Consider the following 16602-nt stretch of genomic DNA (forward strand, 5'->3'; position numbering starts at 1 on the left):
TTTTCTGTCACTGTTAAAGTTTGTTTTGCACCTGTCAGCGAGAGAAATGAGAGGTTCAAATTTGGTTAAAAAAATATGATAGATAGATAGATAGATAGATAGATAGATAGATAGATAGATAGATAGATAGATAGATAGATAAATGGATGGATGGATGGATAGATAGATAGATAGATAGATAGATAGATAGATAGATAGATAGATAGATAGATAGATAGATAGATAGATAGATAGATAGATAGATAGATAGATAGATAGATAGATAGATAGATAGATAGATAGATAGATAGATAGATAGATAGATATATTTACAGTATATATCTAAATTTACAAAAGGAACTATTCCAAATAGAACTACTGTATGTTTAAATAAATTAAAGTATAATAATGAAACTTTTTTATATAGGCAATAAGAAAACAGTTCTCAAATAAAACTGTGCATTAAACTGTCATCATGCATAGCAAGTCAAAGCTTATTTTTTCGTGTAACTATAATTTTGTGCAACTGTATATGATTTTCTAATTGTTAAAAAGTATAACATCTATTAGTAGTGGACACTGGGTACACAGAGGTCGCACGGTTCCGGTTTTTCCCACATTCAGTGAAGGCAGCACGAGATGAGGAGAGCGAGCGGGTCATCAGCTGCAGACAGGCAGGTGTGGTCGCTTGGGCGGCGGGGAACCAGTACACTTTACTGGGAATAACAACAACAGCTTCTACCGCTGATTTACAACCATGACCCAACGACACAGCAACAAGGACTGCTACACGACCAAAGTAAGGTGATTTTTATGTTGTTTTTTTCCTTTTCTAAAAAATGTCTGCTTCAAAGTTTCCCCAAGGAGTGGGAAGTTTTCTTGGTGAGAGGCCATGACTCAGGCCCGGAGACTCCAGAGTGGATACAAAAACATGGAAGTTTGAACGTTGTTTTGCCTCTTTAGCGACAATACACCTCATTACAAGAACCAGTTAACACTTTTATGAGTTGTTAAGTTATCTACGCTACTTCGGTTGAAGTGATAGCGCTTTACTTTTACAAATGTTTGAGTTAAATCGCTTTTTCGACCCGTCACTGCGCGATATGGCAACCAAAGCTTACAACAATTGAGACAGTTTAACGTTTAAACACGACTATTTATGTGCTTTAAATATATGCCGAATTGAAGAAGACATGTTTATTAGTTGTTGACAAGCCCATACAACAGCAGTACAAGCTTAAAGTGCCGTGAATTCATTGAATTTCTAAAAAATAAGAGATTTTCGTAAGAGGTTTCGCGCAGCCCACGAACGCGTCACACAAGGTGAGTTGTTGCTCAAACTAACCGTCCTTTAACGGCTCAACTACAACCAGAATAACAAAGACTAGAGTCATTGCAGCACATTTAAAACATGTACACATCGATTTAATTTCTACTTTTCGTTTAACCAGCTCTGTTTTGTATTGCCCTTGACCTGTAGCTTACTGGTTCATGCGGTGGTAATGTTGCACCAAACTACGTTCACAATCTTATGTATTTATCTTTTGACAACTGCTCGCTTCCCATGTTAAATAAATAATGACATTTTACCTCACTTTGACTCAAAGAGTAGGCGTTGTAGTACAATTCGGCATCTATAGTTACACAATTATGCATTAAATTACACTTTTGTTGAATGAGTTAGCAAGAACTAATACTCAAATTTGATATTTTTATTAAAACAAAAGCAGTTATGTCGACTCAAACTAAGCATTATTGAACAATGGCTAGGCCTATATAAGAGACAACATGTATTGTACAGTGTTTTGCCATTTTAATGTATGGAGAAGTTTATTATAAAGAGAGATGTCCCTTGAAATGTGTCGATTTCAAGGGGGTTAACACAAATCTAGGCAACAGAAAAATACAACAAAACAACACAAAATACATTCACAAAAACACACACAGAGGCTACTCTGACACCCACTGATCCTGCCTCATGGAAATATACCAGTAAACAAAACTAAGTTAGTGTACATATCCCCACATACACACAGCTATTTACAGCACATGCATAGAGAGGACAAAGTATACATTAAATTGCAAGTTTTCTAGACAGCCTTTGGTGTGGTTTTCAAGTCTTTGCATGTAAAACAAACCGTAGCATTGTCCCAATCAATTACTTCCAAAGGTTAGCGGCAGGCTTTTCCTGTTTTCATGGAAAACTGTCCCAAACCTTATCACTGTTACACTTCCCTGTTTAGTTTAGGTACAGTCGGGAAAATACAGTTTCTGTGTTTGACAACTAGATTCTGACTGTCAGACTGTCCCTGCGTTACAATCCCCATACTTCCCTACTATTTAGTATGCCAGAAAAATATTTAGGATGTCCCAATACATGCACATACAATCAATTGTAGTATGCTGAAAATACAGAAATGCCCCCACTAACTCCAATAGCATTTTGGAGTATTCGTCTTTGTTCTTGACATTTCTCGATATAATGAAAAAATAAAAAATAAAAAAAATCTTCCGTATCTGATTTTTTTTTTCTCTCCTGTCTGTGGCCCTAAAACTCTTCTGTACTTTAGTATGTAGTGTAGTAAAAAGACTAAAACTCTTCTGTACTTTAGTATGTAGTGTAGTAAAGAGAAAGAGTATGTGATTCTGACTGTCAAGGCTGTGTTGGTGCCAGGTTTAACCCAGCCAGCCAGCGAGGTTAAATGTGGATCAAGCAGGATGAGGAAGTTATATTTAGTGAGTCAGCTGTTGTTTGAGGAGCAGGGCGGGGCCAGCTCTGTAAACAGCAATAAAAAAAACAAATGAGAAATTAACAATCGCCCGATCTCACACACACGACTATAGTTTATTTTAAAAACCGCACGGGTAATGTACAAAGGTGTCGGCAGGGTGACAGACCCACCCACATTACTCACTGATCCACCCGCCCAAGTTTGATCAAGGAAACATTTGCAGTAGATGTAAGGCTTGTAAGTTCCTGCACTCATTTTTGACAGTAAATATGTTCTAAAACAGTAAAAGTTTTTATTTTAATCTTTGAAATCAAATGCCTTTGCTACTTTATTTTATTTTATTTTATTTTATTTTATTTTATTTTATTTTATTTTATTTTATTTTATTTTATTTTATTTTATTTTATTTTATTTTATTTTATTTTATTTTATTTTATTTTATTTTATTTTATTTTATTTTATTTTATTTTATTTTATTTTATTTTATTTTATTTTATTTTATTTTATTTTATTTTATTTTATTTTATTTTATTTTATTTTATTTTATTTTATTTATGTCTGTCTGTCTGTCTGTCTGTTTGTGTACTCCTCATGAAAAACTGTAATATTACATGTACAAAAATAAAAATAAATTACTACGTCTAAAAGCAATGTCTAACTTTCTTATAACTTACTGTATTTCTTTTCTCAGCAGCTTTTAAAGAAGCAAGAAGAAGAAGAAGAAGAAGAAGTGTGCGCTGCCTTCATGTAACAAAACAGGAAACGGTTTATTCTAACTCACCACCAAAAGGAACTGGAGTTTGGATTAAAGTTTTAAGGCCCAAATCCAGATCCACTGACTCTTTTAAAGGAACCTGAACTGGACACAACCACTACTGAGCCACAGTGCATCGAAACAGGAACATCTCGCATATAACCGCACGCTACTTCTGATTGAAAACGGCGTGGATTTACGATGAAATATATATGGAAATAACTGGATTATAGATGATATAAGACGGACAATTCCTTCTTGTATGTGTGAAGGAGACATATGCACTGATAGAGCTGTGAATTTTACAAGGAGTCAATGAGTGAATGTAAAGATATCTCAAGTCGTTTGGAGTTGGAAAGGAGTTGGAAGTTGGAAATCCCCCCTTTTTTTTAGGAGTGTCACTGGGTGGAACTGGAACCATGCGCCGACTTCTAGAATGATTCATAAATGTGGAAATACTTCAACATTCATCGTCTGCTACTCGCTTTGAAAAACCTCCAAAGAAACATGAACATTTGAACTGAAAAGTCAAGTCAAAAAGGATTTAAAAAAAACAAAAAACGCCACAAACTTGTAGTATTAAAGTGGATAAATTTGATTGGAAATGTCCTGTTATCGGCCGGGGAATGCCTGTGATGTTTGGACAAACTCTTGTGCCTCTCTGACCTCGTAGCATTGAGAGAGGAGGTTTGGAATAAGGAATAAACAGAAACACTGTGAGAATCTTATGAAAGATATTTGACTGAGAGAGTGAGAGAGACAGAGGCCGTCCACATGGCGGGGAAGGACTACAATCATCTCTTTAAGCTGCTCATCATTGGAGACTCCAGTTAGTACATTTACTTTATATTCATTTTTAGATTAAAGGTGCTCCGAGGAACTTTTAGTTTTTGAGAATTCTAGCGGCCCCCTTTGGCCAAAAGCGGTAGTGTTTTTACCATGCCAGCTGTAGCTCCTGGGTGAGCGTATACCCATGACAAAGGCATTAAGAAAAACTATATAAAAATAGCATTCTTTGCACTGATGGTCTCGTTTGCTGTTACATGTCATTTATGATCATCAGAGGAAAAATTAGACTGTTTCAGAAATATTTAAAAGTTCCTCGTAGCACCTTTTTATTTTGAGCGTCCAAAAGTGTTTGTCTATGGAGTCCCAGATGTGACAAACTAAGTCAGTGGTTGTAGGGTTGGCCAATCGCTTTCTACTTTCAGATCCTCCAATCAGGTTTAATAGACGATCCAATTACGCAAGGGGGTGGGAGAAGTTTCATCACTTTATGCAGTGGGAATTCAACTTGCAACCATGACCTAAACGGACCGAGCATTTAGGCTTTCTGCAAGCAATAGCCCACAGTTAGTCACATGAGTAAACATTTCTCAAAGTGTTTGAATACCAAAATCTATTGCGACTAGAGTGGATAATAAAATGTAATGTAATGTAATTGAATTGAACTCAGTAATTCTGTGACTGTTTAGTTTTAATTAAGAAATGGGCCACAGTGGGTTTTAGATTAGTTTAAAACCAACAGTCTGGTTCACTGCAGTAAACTGTGGTCAGTACAGACAGACAGACAGACGGACAGACAGATCTGTAATCTACTGTCTGGAAGTGTCATGTCTGAGCTGAGGTTGGATATTTATCTATTCTGACTAACTTACTGATACTGATTCTTATCTAGTGCTGGCTCTGAATCTCTTCATTATCCAAGTATAAAAAGTCAGAAATCATCCTATTAACTTGATAGTACCTGCTGTTTTCTACCTGTTGAATGTTGATGCATGAGTTAAGTCTCTGTAGAGCCGCAGGATTCTTGCTATAATGTGAATCACAACATAATTCTCGCCCTCACCACCAACAACGCAAATTTCTTTCGCTTCTCATATAAACTTTCAATCTGGCTTTACGATTGGCTCCTTCCTACTTGTTTGACACTTGCATTGTGTAACTATAGTAACAAGCACGCATCGCTGTATGGAGGAGAAGTTAAAGCAATTGTTATTATGTATTCTTCTTATTGATATGCAGCAGGACGTCGATGCATACAATCGTCATCATAATGTAGAAATGAGATTGCATTGCATAGATATATGAATCGAGATTGTGATTTTTCTACGATTAATCATGCAGCCCTAATTCTTACTAGTTCACCTTCCTCTCTGCAACATAATATTTTTTGTATTTTGTTGTCTACTCTGCAGCCTACATACAGTTTGTGTTCACACTTCCACCCTTTTAATAATGTAAATCATAAAAGCTTTGACTTGTCAGGGACATATTTGTTGCTTGTGGGACTCCGTAGTTAAATGTGGAACAATTAATGATCGTGATTTGTCTCCTGCAATGTGATTTCAGATATTTTATTGCAACGGTTGTGTGTTCAATGTCTTATTTCACGGTCTGTTGCTTAACTCTGGTTTGTCAAGTCTCTGCTCGACAAGTTGCCACTGGTTTTCTCAGGGCAACTGGGTTTTGGGAAGTTAAGTTTTCCATAAGTTGTTCAAGTTCAAACTTTGCCCTTATTTCCTTGTTTGTTTCACTTTTGTTCTCCTGCTCTTCATGCACGCTTTTATGAGATTACAGGAAGTAGCCGCTCACACAAGAATGATGGGATGATCTTATCTTTCTGAAAGTTAAAGGTGGAGTCAGTGAATCTGGAGAACGCTCGTTGTCAAAATCACTTTTAGTCAATATCAGTGAATATCTCCTCACGATCTTCTACCTGTCTGTACTGTGTGTGTGTGTGGCGCGCTGAAAAAAATCCAGTGTTAATTCACAGCCTAGGCTCTGTAAACAAAGGGGCCCACTGTAGCTAGTAACATATTTGTTTACCTAAGTATAGGCTGTGTAATATTTTTTTTCAGCGCACACACAGTACAGACACATAGAGGATCATGAGGAGATATTCACTGATTTTGACAAAGTGATTTTGGCAACAAGCGTTCTCCAGAATCACTGACTCCACCATTTAACTTTCAGAAGATAAGATCATCCCATCATTCTTGTGTGAGCGGCTCCTTCCTGTAATCTCATAAAAACTTACATGAGAGGCGCCAGGAGGACAATTTATTTATTGGTAAAACAGGAGCCTTTCTGAAAAATGTCCTACCATTGTTTAAGTAGTGTTTTTCTTTTGTCCATGCCTTACACACCATTGTTTTGTTCTGTTATTATTTGAATGTTTTGTGTCCCATACCATAGTACGCGTTCTCCAGAATCACTGACTGCACCTTTAACTTATAAATAACTGTCTTCTGTGTTCCTGATTTGTCACATTAATATTGTAGAAGTGACAAAGCGAGCGAGTAACTTATTAATCTTTTTCTCTTTTGATCTTTCTCTCTCTCGCTCTCTCTCAGATGTTGGGAAAAGCAGCCTGCTGCTCCGCTTTGCAGACAACTCCTTCTCTGGTGAGTTAATAATAATAATAATAATAATAATAATAATAATAATAATAATAATAATGGATTGGATTTATATAGCGCTTTCTCTCACACTCAAAGCACTTTACAGGGTTCCAGGTTCCATTCATTCACACAGTCATACCGGTGGTGGTAAACTTCTGCCATGAATAGACACATGACAGTAAATGTGCCTTTAATTAATATGGCTTATAAGTTGGTTAAGTTTTTAGGTATTTTATTTTAAACACACAAAGAATAGAAAGATATTTGCCTTAAACACCTGTAGAGTAGAGTGCGCCATGCTGTGTTGTTTATTTAGTTTAGTTTTGTCTTTTGTTTGTGTGTTCGCTTTTCAAATTGTGTATTTATGTTGTTATGTTTATGTTGTAAAATAAAAAAACTCCATAAATAAAGTATTAAAAAAAGAATAGAAAGATATATATACAAAATATTTAACCAATATATATTTAAAAAAAAAAAGTTTTGTGAATAAATACCTAAACAAATAAAATTTACAAACACATTTTTTTTAACCAATTTCACATGTTCAAAAAGCACTAGTAAGAAGTGTTTATACTTTTATTTATTTATTTATGACATATCCCAGAGAAGGAAATGAGTCCTTTAAACTGAACTAACTAACTAACTTGAAAAGGGGTAGGATTAAATAAGTGTATACTTCTTCCTGCTCCTTTTCAGGCATATCTCAGAAATACAGATAATTTTTTTTTTTTTTTTTTTGTGAAAACATAATTTGTTTATTGTATTTCCATGCTTTTCATTTTGTTTTGTATGTTTGATATGTCTGAAATAAATTGAATCAAAATCAAACTCAAACTCAAACTAAACCCCCTTAGTGTGACTCACACCAGGCTCTAGTTTTTAGGTGTAAAAGTATTTTATCTTCATGTCATCTTATCTCAATCAGGTTTTTAGCAGAGCTGTCCCAACCTGTCTGTGCCTGTACTGGCTCATTGTGAAAGCTCACGTTCTTCTTTTTTTTTAAGATTTTTTTTTTGGCATTTTCAAGCTTTATTAGACAGTACAGAGTTGAAATGGGGAGACAGAGAGAGAGAGAGAGGGGGGGGGGGGGGGGATGACCTGCAGTAAAGGTCCACGGGTCGGATTTGAACCCGCGACCACTGCAACGAAGGCCGGAGCCGATATGGTACACGCTCTATCCACTACACCACCGGAGCGCCCTGAACTACTGATTGTTTTTAAACTGATTAGATCTTCACAACCACAAAGCAGCATTCATTGTCCAACCTCACATTCTACTGTAGAGACAAACCTTAAAGCTATGTCAGTCTGCAGAAGTGGCTACGCTAGGCTGAGATGCTAACTGATAGTATGAATGCTTTGCAGATGCAGTATTTCTCGGTTCACTTTGATCTCTGTGTAACCCAGTTATCTAATGATCTGGTTGAGACGAAGACCAAACAAATGCATGAAAACAACCTCAATCATCAGCCATTGTAGGAATTTAGGTCGAAGCTTAAACAACAAGATGCTAAACAAATATGGGAGATTTAATATGGATAGTTAGTGTACTCATTTTAATGTTTTTTTTCTTTCTTTGAGTCAAGAGACACAACATATTAGTGTCCAAGCTTTTTACAAAACAGATATTTAGAAACAGCCTTTTTTTCATTTTATAAATCAGAAAATACTCTGTACAGGTCAGAAAATTCATGTTTTTAAGAACAAAATGTATCATAAATCAGACAATTATCAACATATGAACAAATCCTTCAGTAATAACCTTCAGAATAGTGCTGAGAATGATTATGGAAAGTTTAGTTGGTGTAAGTACTTTAGAAGTTGATTGTTTCGGGGCGCCTTTAGCTCAGTTGGTAGGGCGTCCCGGCCGGGCCCAGCAGCAGACCCGTGTTCGATTCCCGCCCGCGGTCGTTCACTGCATGTCACTCCCCTCTCTGCCCCATTTCAACTCTGTCTCTACACTATCTATAAAAAGGCATAAAAATGCCCCAAAAATATCTTAAAAAAAAAAAAAAAAAAAAAAAGGAAGTTGATTGTTTCATAGTATTTGGAAAAAAAAAAAAAAAAAAAAAAGTTGAGATAATGGTCATTTAAAGATGGTTGTGTAGGAAAATATGCCTCTTTTAATTTTTTTTTTTTACAAAACACAAAAACAAATGACTGTACAATCACTACAAGGACACAGAGCAAGGAACCTCTGAAATTGATACTATAATAAGAAAAAGTTAAACCAAAAACCAAGAAAATAAAAAGATCCTATGTTCCCATCAGTCATGATAGCCGTGTCTCGACTTAATTACGTAACTGCTTTAGAATTGCTTCTCATCTGTGAGATCGTGTGATTTTTCATGTTACAGAAGAAATCCATTTACATGTTTGAGCTTTGAAGATGTCATCCTGTTAGTGTGGAATTAATCAGATGTAAATGATTCAACTTCTGTCATGAGACTTGGATTAATGCATAAGGTCACGTGCCTACACATACAAGCATAACAGCTGTGGTGAAGTGTGTAGGGCGGTCGTCCACTGGGTTACAGGGTCGGAGGTTCGATCCCCCGTCTCCCCGCCACATGTCCAAGTGTCCCTGGGCAAAGAGACGCTGAACCCTAACTTGCTCCCGATAGTTAGCTTGCACCATGCGTGGTAGCTGCTGCTGCTATCAGTGTTTTAATGGGTGAATGTGTACAAAACAATGTAAAGCGCTTTGGGTCTGTGAAAAACCAGGGAAAAGAGCTTTATAAGTGGAGTCCATTTACCTTTTGCGATAACATACTGTCTGTAATTTAATGGTATGATTTTTATTTTTTATTTTATTTATGGGTATTTCTTCACATTATCCACACAATATAAACTGTGGACAGAAATTGCTGGACAAAAAACACTAACAGCAAACACAGAAAAAAGGTCATTGGACATGGATCACTTAATCATGGCAATTTGGCCTATCTCCAAGGTTACAATAAATCGCTCACGGTGCAATGTTTATAACAAATCTGTCTGACTAGTGTGGTGGAAATAGAGCCACCACACTAGCTAAATAAAATGGTATGATTTGAATGTTTTCCTGGTCTCTTGCAGGCAGCTACATCACGACCATCGGCGTTGACTTTAAGATCAGAACGGTGGACATCGACGGAGAGAGAGTCAAGCTGCAGATCTGGGACACAGCCGGACAGGAGAGGTTCAGGACCATCACATCAACGTAACGACAATATACTCAACACTAAAATGAATTTATCCTTTCATTTAAAGCCTCTTATATGGAGGACAGAGCCTGCTAAAATCAAAAATACATACAGTATCTCACAAAAGTGAGTACACCCCTCACATTTCTTCACATTTTTCTTTATATCTTTCCATGGGACAACACTGAAGAAATGACACTTTGATACAATGTAAAGTAGTCAGTGTACAGCTTGTATAACAGTGTAAATTTACTGTCCCCTCAAAATAACTCGACCCACAGCCATTAATGTCTAAACTGCTGGCAACAAAAGTGAGTACACCCCTTAGAAAAAATTTACAAATTGGGCCCAAAGTGTCAATATTTTGTGTGGCCACCATTATCTTCCAGCACTGCCTTAACCCTCTTGGGCATGGAGTTCACTAGAGCTTCACAGGATGCAACTGGAACCCTCTTCCATCCATTTATGACAGCATCACAGAGCTGGTGGATATTAAAGACCTTGCGCTCCTCCACCTTCCGTTTGAGGATACCCCAAAGATGCTCAATAGGGTTTAGGTCTGGAGACATGCTTGGCCAGGCCATAACCTTTACCCTCAGCTTTTTTAGCAAGCCACTGGTCGTCTTGGAGGTGTGTTTGGGGTCGTTATCATGTTGCAATACCACCCTGCGGCCCAGTTTACGAAGTTTGAGTGCACATGGTCAGCGTCGTACACAGAGGTTGGCTTTGGAAAATAGACGTATGAGTGCTGCCAGCATTGCTGAAGGGCTTGAAGGGGTGGGGGGTCAACCTGTCAGTGCTCATACCATACGCCGCACTCTGCATCATACTGGTCTGCATGGCTGTCATACCAGAAGGAAGCCTATTCTAAAGATGATGCACAAGAAACCCCACAAAAAGTTTGCTGAAGACAAACAGACTACGGACATGGATTACTGCAACCATGTCCTGTGGTCTGATGAGACCAAAATACATGTATTTGGTTCAGATGGTGTTAAGAGTGTGGAGCGGCAACCAGGTGAGGAGTACAAAGACAAGTGTGTCTTGCCTAGAGTCAAGCATGGTGGTTGGAGTGTCATGGTCTGGGGCTGCATGAGTGCTGCCAGCACTGGGGATCTACAGTTCATTGAATTCTAACATGTACTGTGACATACTGAAGCAGAGCATGATCCCCTCCCTTCATAAACTGGGCCGCAGGGCAGTACTGCAACATGATAACGACCCCAAACACCCCTCCGAACGACCACTGGCTTGCTAAAGAAGCTGAGGGTAAAGGTTATGGACTGGCCAAGCATGTCTCCAGTCTTAAACCCTATTGAGCATCTTTGGGGCATCCTAAAACGGGAGATGGAGGAGCGCAAGGACTCTAATATCCACCAGCTCCTTGATGTCGTCATGAATGGGTAGAAGAGGGTTCCAGTTGCAACCTGTGAAGCTCTAGTGAACTACATGCCCAAGAGGGTTAAGGCAGTGCTAGAAAATAATGATGGCAAAACAAAATATTGACACTTTGGGCCCAATTTGGAAATTTTTTCTTAGGGGTGTACTCACTTTTGTTGCCAGCAGTTTAGACATTAATGGCTGTGTGTCGAGTTATTTTGAGGGGACAGTAAATTTACACTGTTATACAAGCTGTACACTGACTACTTGACATTGTATCAAAGTGTCATTTATTCAGTGTTGTTGCATGGAAAGATATAATGAAATATTTGAAGAAATGTTAGGGGTGTACTCACTTTTGTGAGATACTGTAAATGACTCAGTAAATTATTAAAAAAAAATATAAAGTTATATTACAAAATAAAGGTTTACTTTAAAAAAAAAAAACACTTAAACCTGCAGTGTGTAGAATTTTGGGTTTTATTTCCTAGCAGATTTTGTAGAAAGTAATTATAATATCCATAAGTACATTTAATTTAGTGCATAATAGCTGAAAAAAAAGTTTTTAATAATTTTTTTTCCCTTAGAAAGGGTCTCATATACGTCCATATTTCTGCATATTTTGGACCGAGGCCTAGTGCCGCCATCTTGAAAGTGTCATAGTTGGAATGTCATCAGGTGCATTGTTTAAAATTTAGAATTGTTCTTCTCCTTGAAGGCCACTGTAGCTTCTGTTACTATTCGAAAGGGGTGGGGTTACCCAGGGAGTGTTGCATTCTAGAACTTTGTAGAACTTTCTTGATGATGTCATATTACACACTGCACCTTTAATTTTTTTTTTTTTTATAATTTATTTGTTTTTAATCTTATTTATTTAGCTGTTTTTTTAGTTTTGGACGTTCATTTGGTCATTTTTAAATGTATAAACAAATAAATAAATCACTCGTTAAATAAATTCTCTTTCATCTCTCTCTCTCTCTCTCTCTCTGTCTCTCTCTCTCTCTCTCTCTCTCTCTCTCTCTCTCTGTCTCTGTCTCTGTCTCTGTCTCTCTCTCTCTCTCTGTCTCTGTCTCTGTCTCTGTCTCTCTCTCTGTCTCTGTCTCTGTCTCTCTCTCTCTCTCTCTCTCTAGGTATTACAGAAACACTCACGGAGTCATCATCGTTTACGACGTGACGAATCCAGAATCCTTTGTAAACGTCAAGAGATGGTTAAACGAAATATCTCAGAACTGTGACAACGTCTGCAAGATCCTGGGTGAGTGAGTGAGTGACTGTGTGTGTGTGTGTGACTATATGTGTGACTGTGTGTGTGTGTGTGACTATATGTGTGACTGTGTGTGTGTGTGACTATATGTTTGACTGTGTGTGTGTGTGCGTGTGTGTGTGTGTATGTGCAACTCAAACACGGTGCGGAAGTGTACAGCTCCGGGAAAAAATTAAGAGACCAGTCTGGATTTTTCTTCAATCTTCATCTCTACATAAATTATTGAAAATGCTCTTAATGACAAAAAATTTATTGGAATTTGGTAGAAATGTTGTCAGTAGTTTATATTATAAAACCAAAATGTTCATTCTACTCAAACATATGCCTAGAAATAGTAAAACGAGAGACACTGAACATTTGGAGTGGTCTCTTCATTTTTTCCAGAGCTGTATAAGTTAAAAGATTCTTTGAAAGGTTCCTGGGATGTTTAAAATGTCTAAAATTATGAGGTTAAGTTTTTTCGGAGTTGAAAACATTTTATATCTTCTGTTTTCCAGTGGGGAACAAAAGTGACGACCCGTCGCGCAGACAGGTGGATACCCAGGATGCAATGCGGTTTGGGGAGTCGATGGGAGTCGGAGTGTTTGAGACCAGCGCCAAAGAAAACATCAACGTAGAAGAGGTAAGATTTTAGATTATATATATTTTTTTGTTATCAATATATTTATGGTTTTTTCCTAATTTCATCAAGAACAACACAAAAGAAAACAATACAAATAATACTGACAAACAAAAACAAATAAAATACAAATTACAGCTTATGTCAACAGGTAAAGACTGCCGTTGAAATTGTACAAACATGTGAATGTCGATAGTTAGCCTGCTATCGGTGTATGAATGTGTGCGTGAATGGTAACGTGGGAAAGGAAAACAGGTCTCCCTTGAAAAAGAGTCTTCGGTCTCAATGGGATTTACCTGTATAAATAAAGGTTAAAAAAAAAAAAACAACATTATTAAAGGAATACATTATATTTTTACATCTGTTTTATTATTCTGCTCTAATGGCCATGTAACTGATGTGTAGATTAGGGATGACATTATGTTACTAATTATGCGTACATTTTCATGTCTTTAATAACCGAAAATTTAGATGTTGGATAAAGCCTATATTTGTTTTTGTGATGGTCCATTCATTATTTTCTGCTTTCTTTTCCCCCCAGATGTTTATGGCTTTCACACACATGGTTCTGCGGGCCAAGAAACAGAGTCAGAACCGAGCGGAGAGAGAACGAGAGCGAGAGAAAGACACGGTGAATATCAACGCACACAGAGACAGAGACCGAAGGAAGAGAGGGAAGAAGTGCTGTTGAGAGACCACGCCATCTTTAAAATCACTCACACATACACAGAAGCATTCACACCAGACTTTCAGAGTAAAAGCCCTCACACACACACACACACACACACACACACACACACACACACACACACACACACACACACACAGAAGCATTCACACAAGACTTTCAGAGAGTAAAAGCCCACAGACACACAAAAACACAAACACACACACACACAGACACACAAACACTCACACCAGACTTTCAGAGAGTAAAAGCCCACAGACACACACACACACACAGACACACAAAAACACACACACATAGACACACAAACACACACACCCACACAAACACAAGCATTCACACCAGACTTTCAGAGAGTAAAAGCCCTGTGCCTTTTTAGCAGAGAAACGTGCACATGTGAATGTTTGAGTACTTACCACACAGCAGGCTACAGGTCAGTATGTTTTAACTGTTGGTGGTGAATACCAGTGACAAAGAGGGTTAGAGTCTGTCAGAAGTGAATTCAAGTTAAAGGATCATTCTGCTGTTTTTGTGCATCTGCAAATCACCTTTTTATTTCTTTATTTTTTCTCAGTAGGGGCGGTATTAATTTTTTAAAATTTAATGTGGAAATATCCAGATCAAATTAGAAAATGTCTTACTTTTTTTTTAAGGTTATTTTTTTGGCATTTTTGCTTTTTTATTTGACCGTTTTGGAGAGACAGAGATGCAAAGGAGTAGAGAGGGGAATGACATGCAGAGAACATCATGGCGCAATACTAAATTACAATCTCCCATATTTATTGTGTGGCGGTTTTGTTTCACATCAGACAATTACCACTGAGGTAGAGGCCTGTTTACCTGTAAGTGTGTGTGCTCACGAGAGGAGATCTACAAATCCATTTAAGAGGTTGTGCATGGTTTCAAATCAGAAATAAATTTACTATCCTGCCGATATCCATGCAGACTTTTAATCTTTTCAGTGACGTGGCCTTTCTATTTGTGCCATAATGAAGTTAAGATTTCCACTAAAACACAAGACTATCTTGTCTATCAAGAAATTTAGAGCAAATTCACCCAAAATTGTTAATTTTAACCACTTTTTTTCATCTAAATTATCTACTTTAATGTTCTAAAATATTAGTGTGTGTGTTGTAGGACTGCTACTAATGATTCCTTAATGAATTAACCCGTTAAATAATTTCTCTTTTTAATAATTCTGTATAAAATATAGGAGAAAACGGACATAAAAAAAGCCAGACGTCCTCTAAGCTCCACTAATAACTGCACTGTATCAGAGTGAAGGTATTATTGAATATTTTTCTCTTGGGCGTTTCCCTTTGTAGACGGTCCCTGTGCTCTCGTCTCACAGACCGCTGCACATAGAGAGACATGTTACTAGTGGAGCTTAGAGGACGTCTGCTTTCAGTCAAAATGAGGTTGTGTAGCCCATTGCCTGCCTTATGACCATAGAAAAGATGCATCGTTTGTGTTTTAACTTTTAACTTATAGTGGAGTGCTTATTTTGGTCAGAATTTCTCAGTTGATGATACAAGCGTGAACATTGGCATGAGCATTAGTCTCCATGGGACACTTGACAAGACAATTTTCCGAGACATTTGAAGTTGTGAATTTGAAAATTTCTCATAGAAATGTATTGGTTTTTTTTTTCATAGGCAAGGCAAGGCAATTTTATTTATAAAGCACATTTCAGGCACAGGGCCACTCAAGGTGCTTCACAGGGTTAAAATCAAATAAAGAATACAAATACAAAAAAAGGAAGAAATTTAAAACATGGATAAAAATACAACATTTAAATAAAATAATTAAAACATTTTACCAAAAAAAATAAAATAAAATTACAATTTTTTTTTTCATTTTGTCTGGGACACTTTTCCATTGACCCGTGGAGACTGCTCATGCCAATATTAACGCTTGTATCACAAATTGAAAGATTGCAGCACTTATCTGCTCCACTGATTAAGAGTTATTTATCTTAGAAGTTCCAATCCAATCTGTCTCAATACCTTTTACAACTTTGCCGCATTCTTTCCCTGTCAAGTTTATTCTCGAACATTGTATTTCGACATTCTCGAAGAGCACAATGACCAAAAACTTGAAAATCTGCTTTTAAATATAGAAGGATAAAAAGTGTATTTGTCGTGAATGAGTTACAAAAACACCGGAATGATCCTTTAACTTTGCACTAGAACCACTGGCACTGTCGTTGTGCCGTAGTTTAGTTTGTTTTCTGTCTTTTATTTTTAAAACAGTAAAAAGTATTTGACCACTATCTGAAAGGGAACTGGTTACCGTGGGAACTTAATAATTGTGACACACTAACGGGTGTGTTAATGACCATGTGTGCAGTCCAATGTCTTATTTTATTTGCCTTATTCAGTTTTAAATGGTCAGTAATCTCAAGACTAGAATATGTGTGTGTGTGTGTGTGTGTGTGTGTGTGTAACCGACCAGTAAAAGCCCAATTCCCCTTAAGTTGAGTATGTTGTTGTTTTTTATTAATGTAAATTTCTCTGTTGCCTAGCAAATGTGTCCAATCCAAATAAAGCAATAAATCCAGAAGTGTTTGTATTTCATCCTGGAGTAGGGCATTCATA

The 16602-nt window shown here is 37.1% G+C and overlaps 1 protein-coding gene across 3 annotated transcripts; it reads left to right on the forward strand.

Moving 5' to 3' along the window:
* Positions 1-650: 650 nt before the first annotated feature.
* Positions 651-16574, forward strand: LOC307262796 (ras-related protein Rab-35). 3 transcript variants are annotated; one of them, XM_080043781.1, is made up of 7 exons: positions 651-778; positions 3403-4294; positions 6822-6872; positions 9948-10071; positions 12565-12689; positions 13196-13320; positions 13859-16574. In XM_080043781.1, exons 2-7 carry the CDS (start codon positions 4240-4242, stop codon positions 14006-14008), a joined length of 630 nt encoding a protein of 209 aa, XP_079899907.1. In that variant the 5' UTR covers positions 651-778; positions 3403-4239; the 3' UTR covers positions 14009-16574. The 3 variants fall into 3 exon arrangements, with proteins under 3 accessions (XP_079899907.1, XP_079899908.1, XP_079899909.1); XM_080043782.1 differs by having other exon boundaries at positions 652-778; positions 3406-4294; XM_080043783.1 differs by having other exon boundaries at positions 676-783.
* Positions 16575-16602: the final 28 nt, after the last annotated feature.

Source organism: Ammodytes marinus (genome assembly GCF_949987685.1).
Source record: "Ammodytes marinus genome assembly, chromosome: 16".
Lineage (NCBI taxonomy): Eukaryota > Metazoa > Chordata > Actinopteri > Uranoscopiformes > Ammodytidae > Ammodytes > Ammodytes marinus.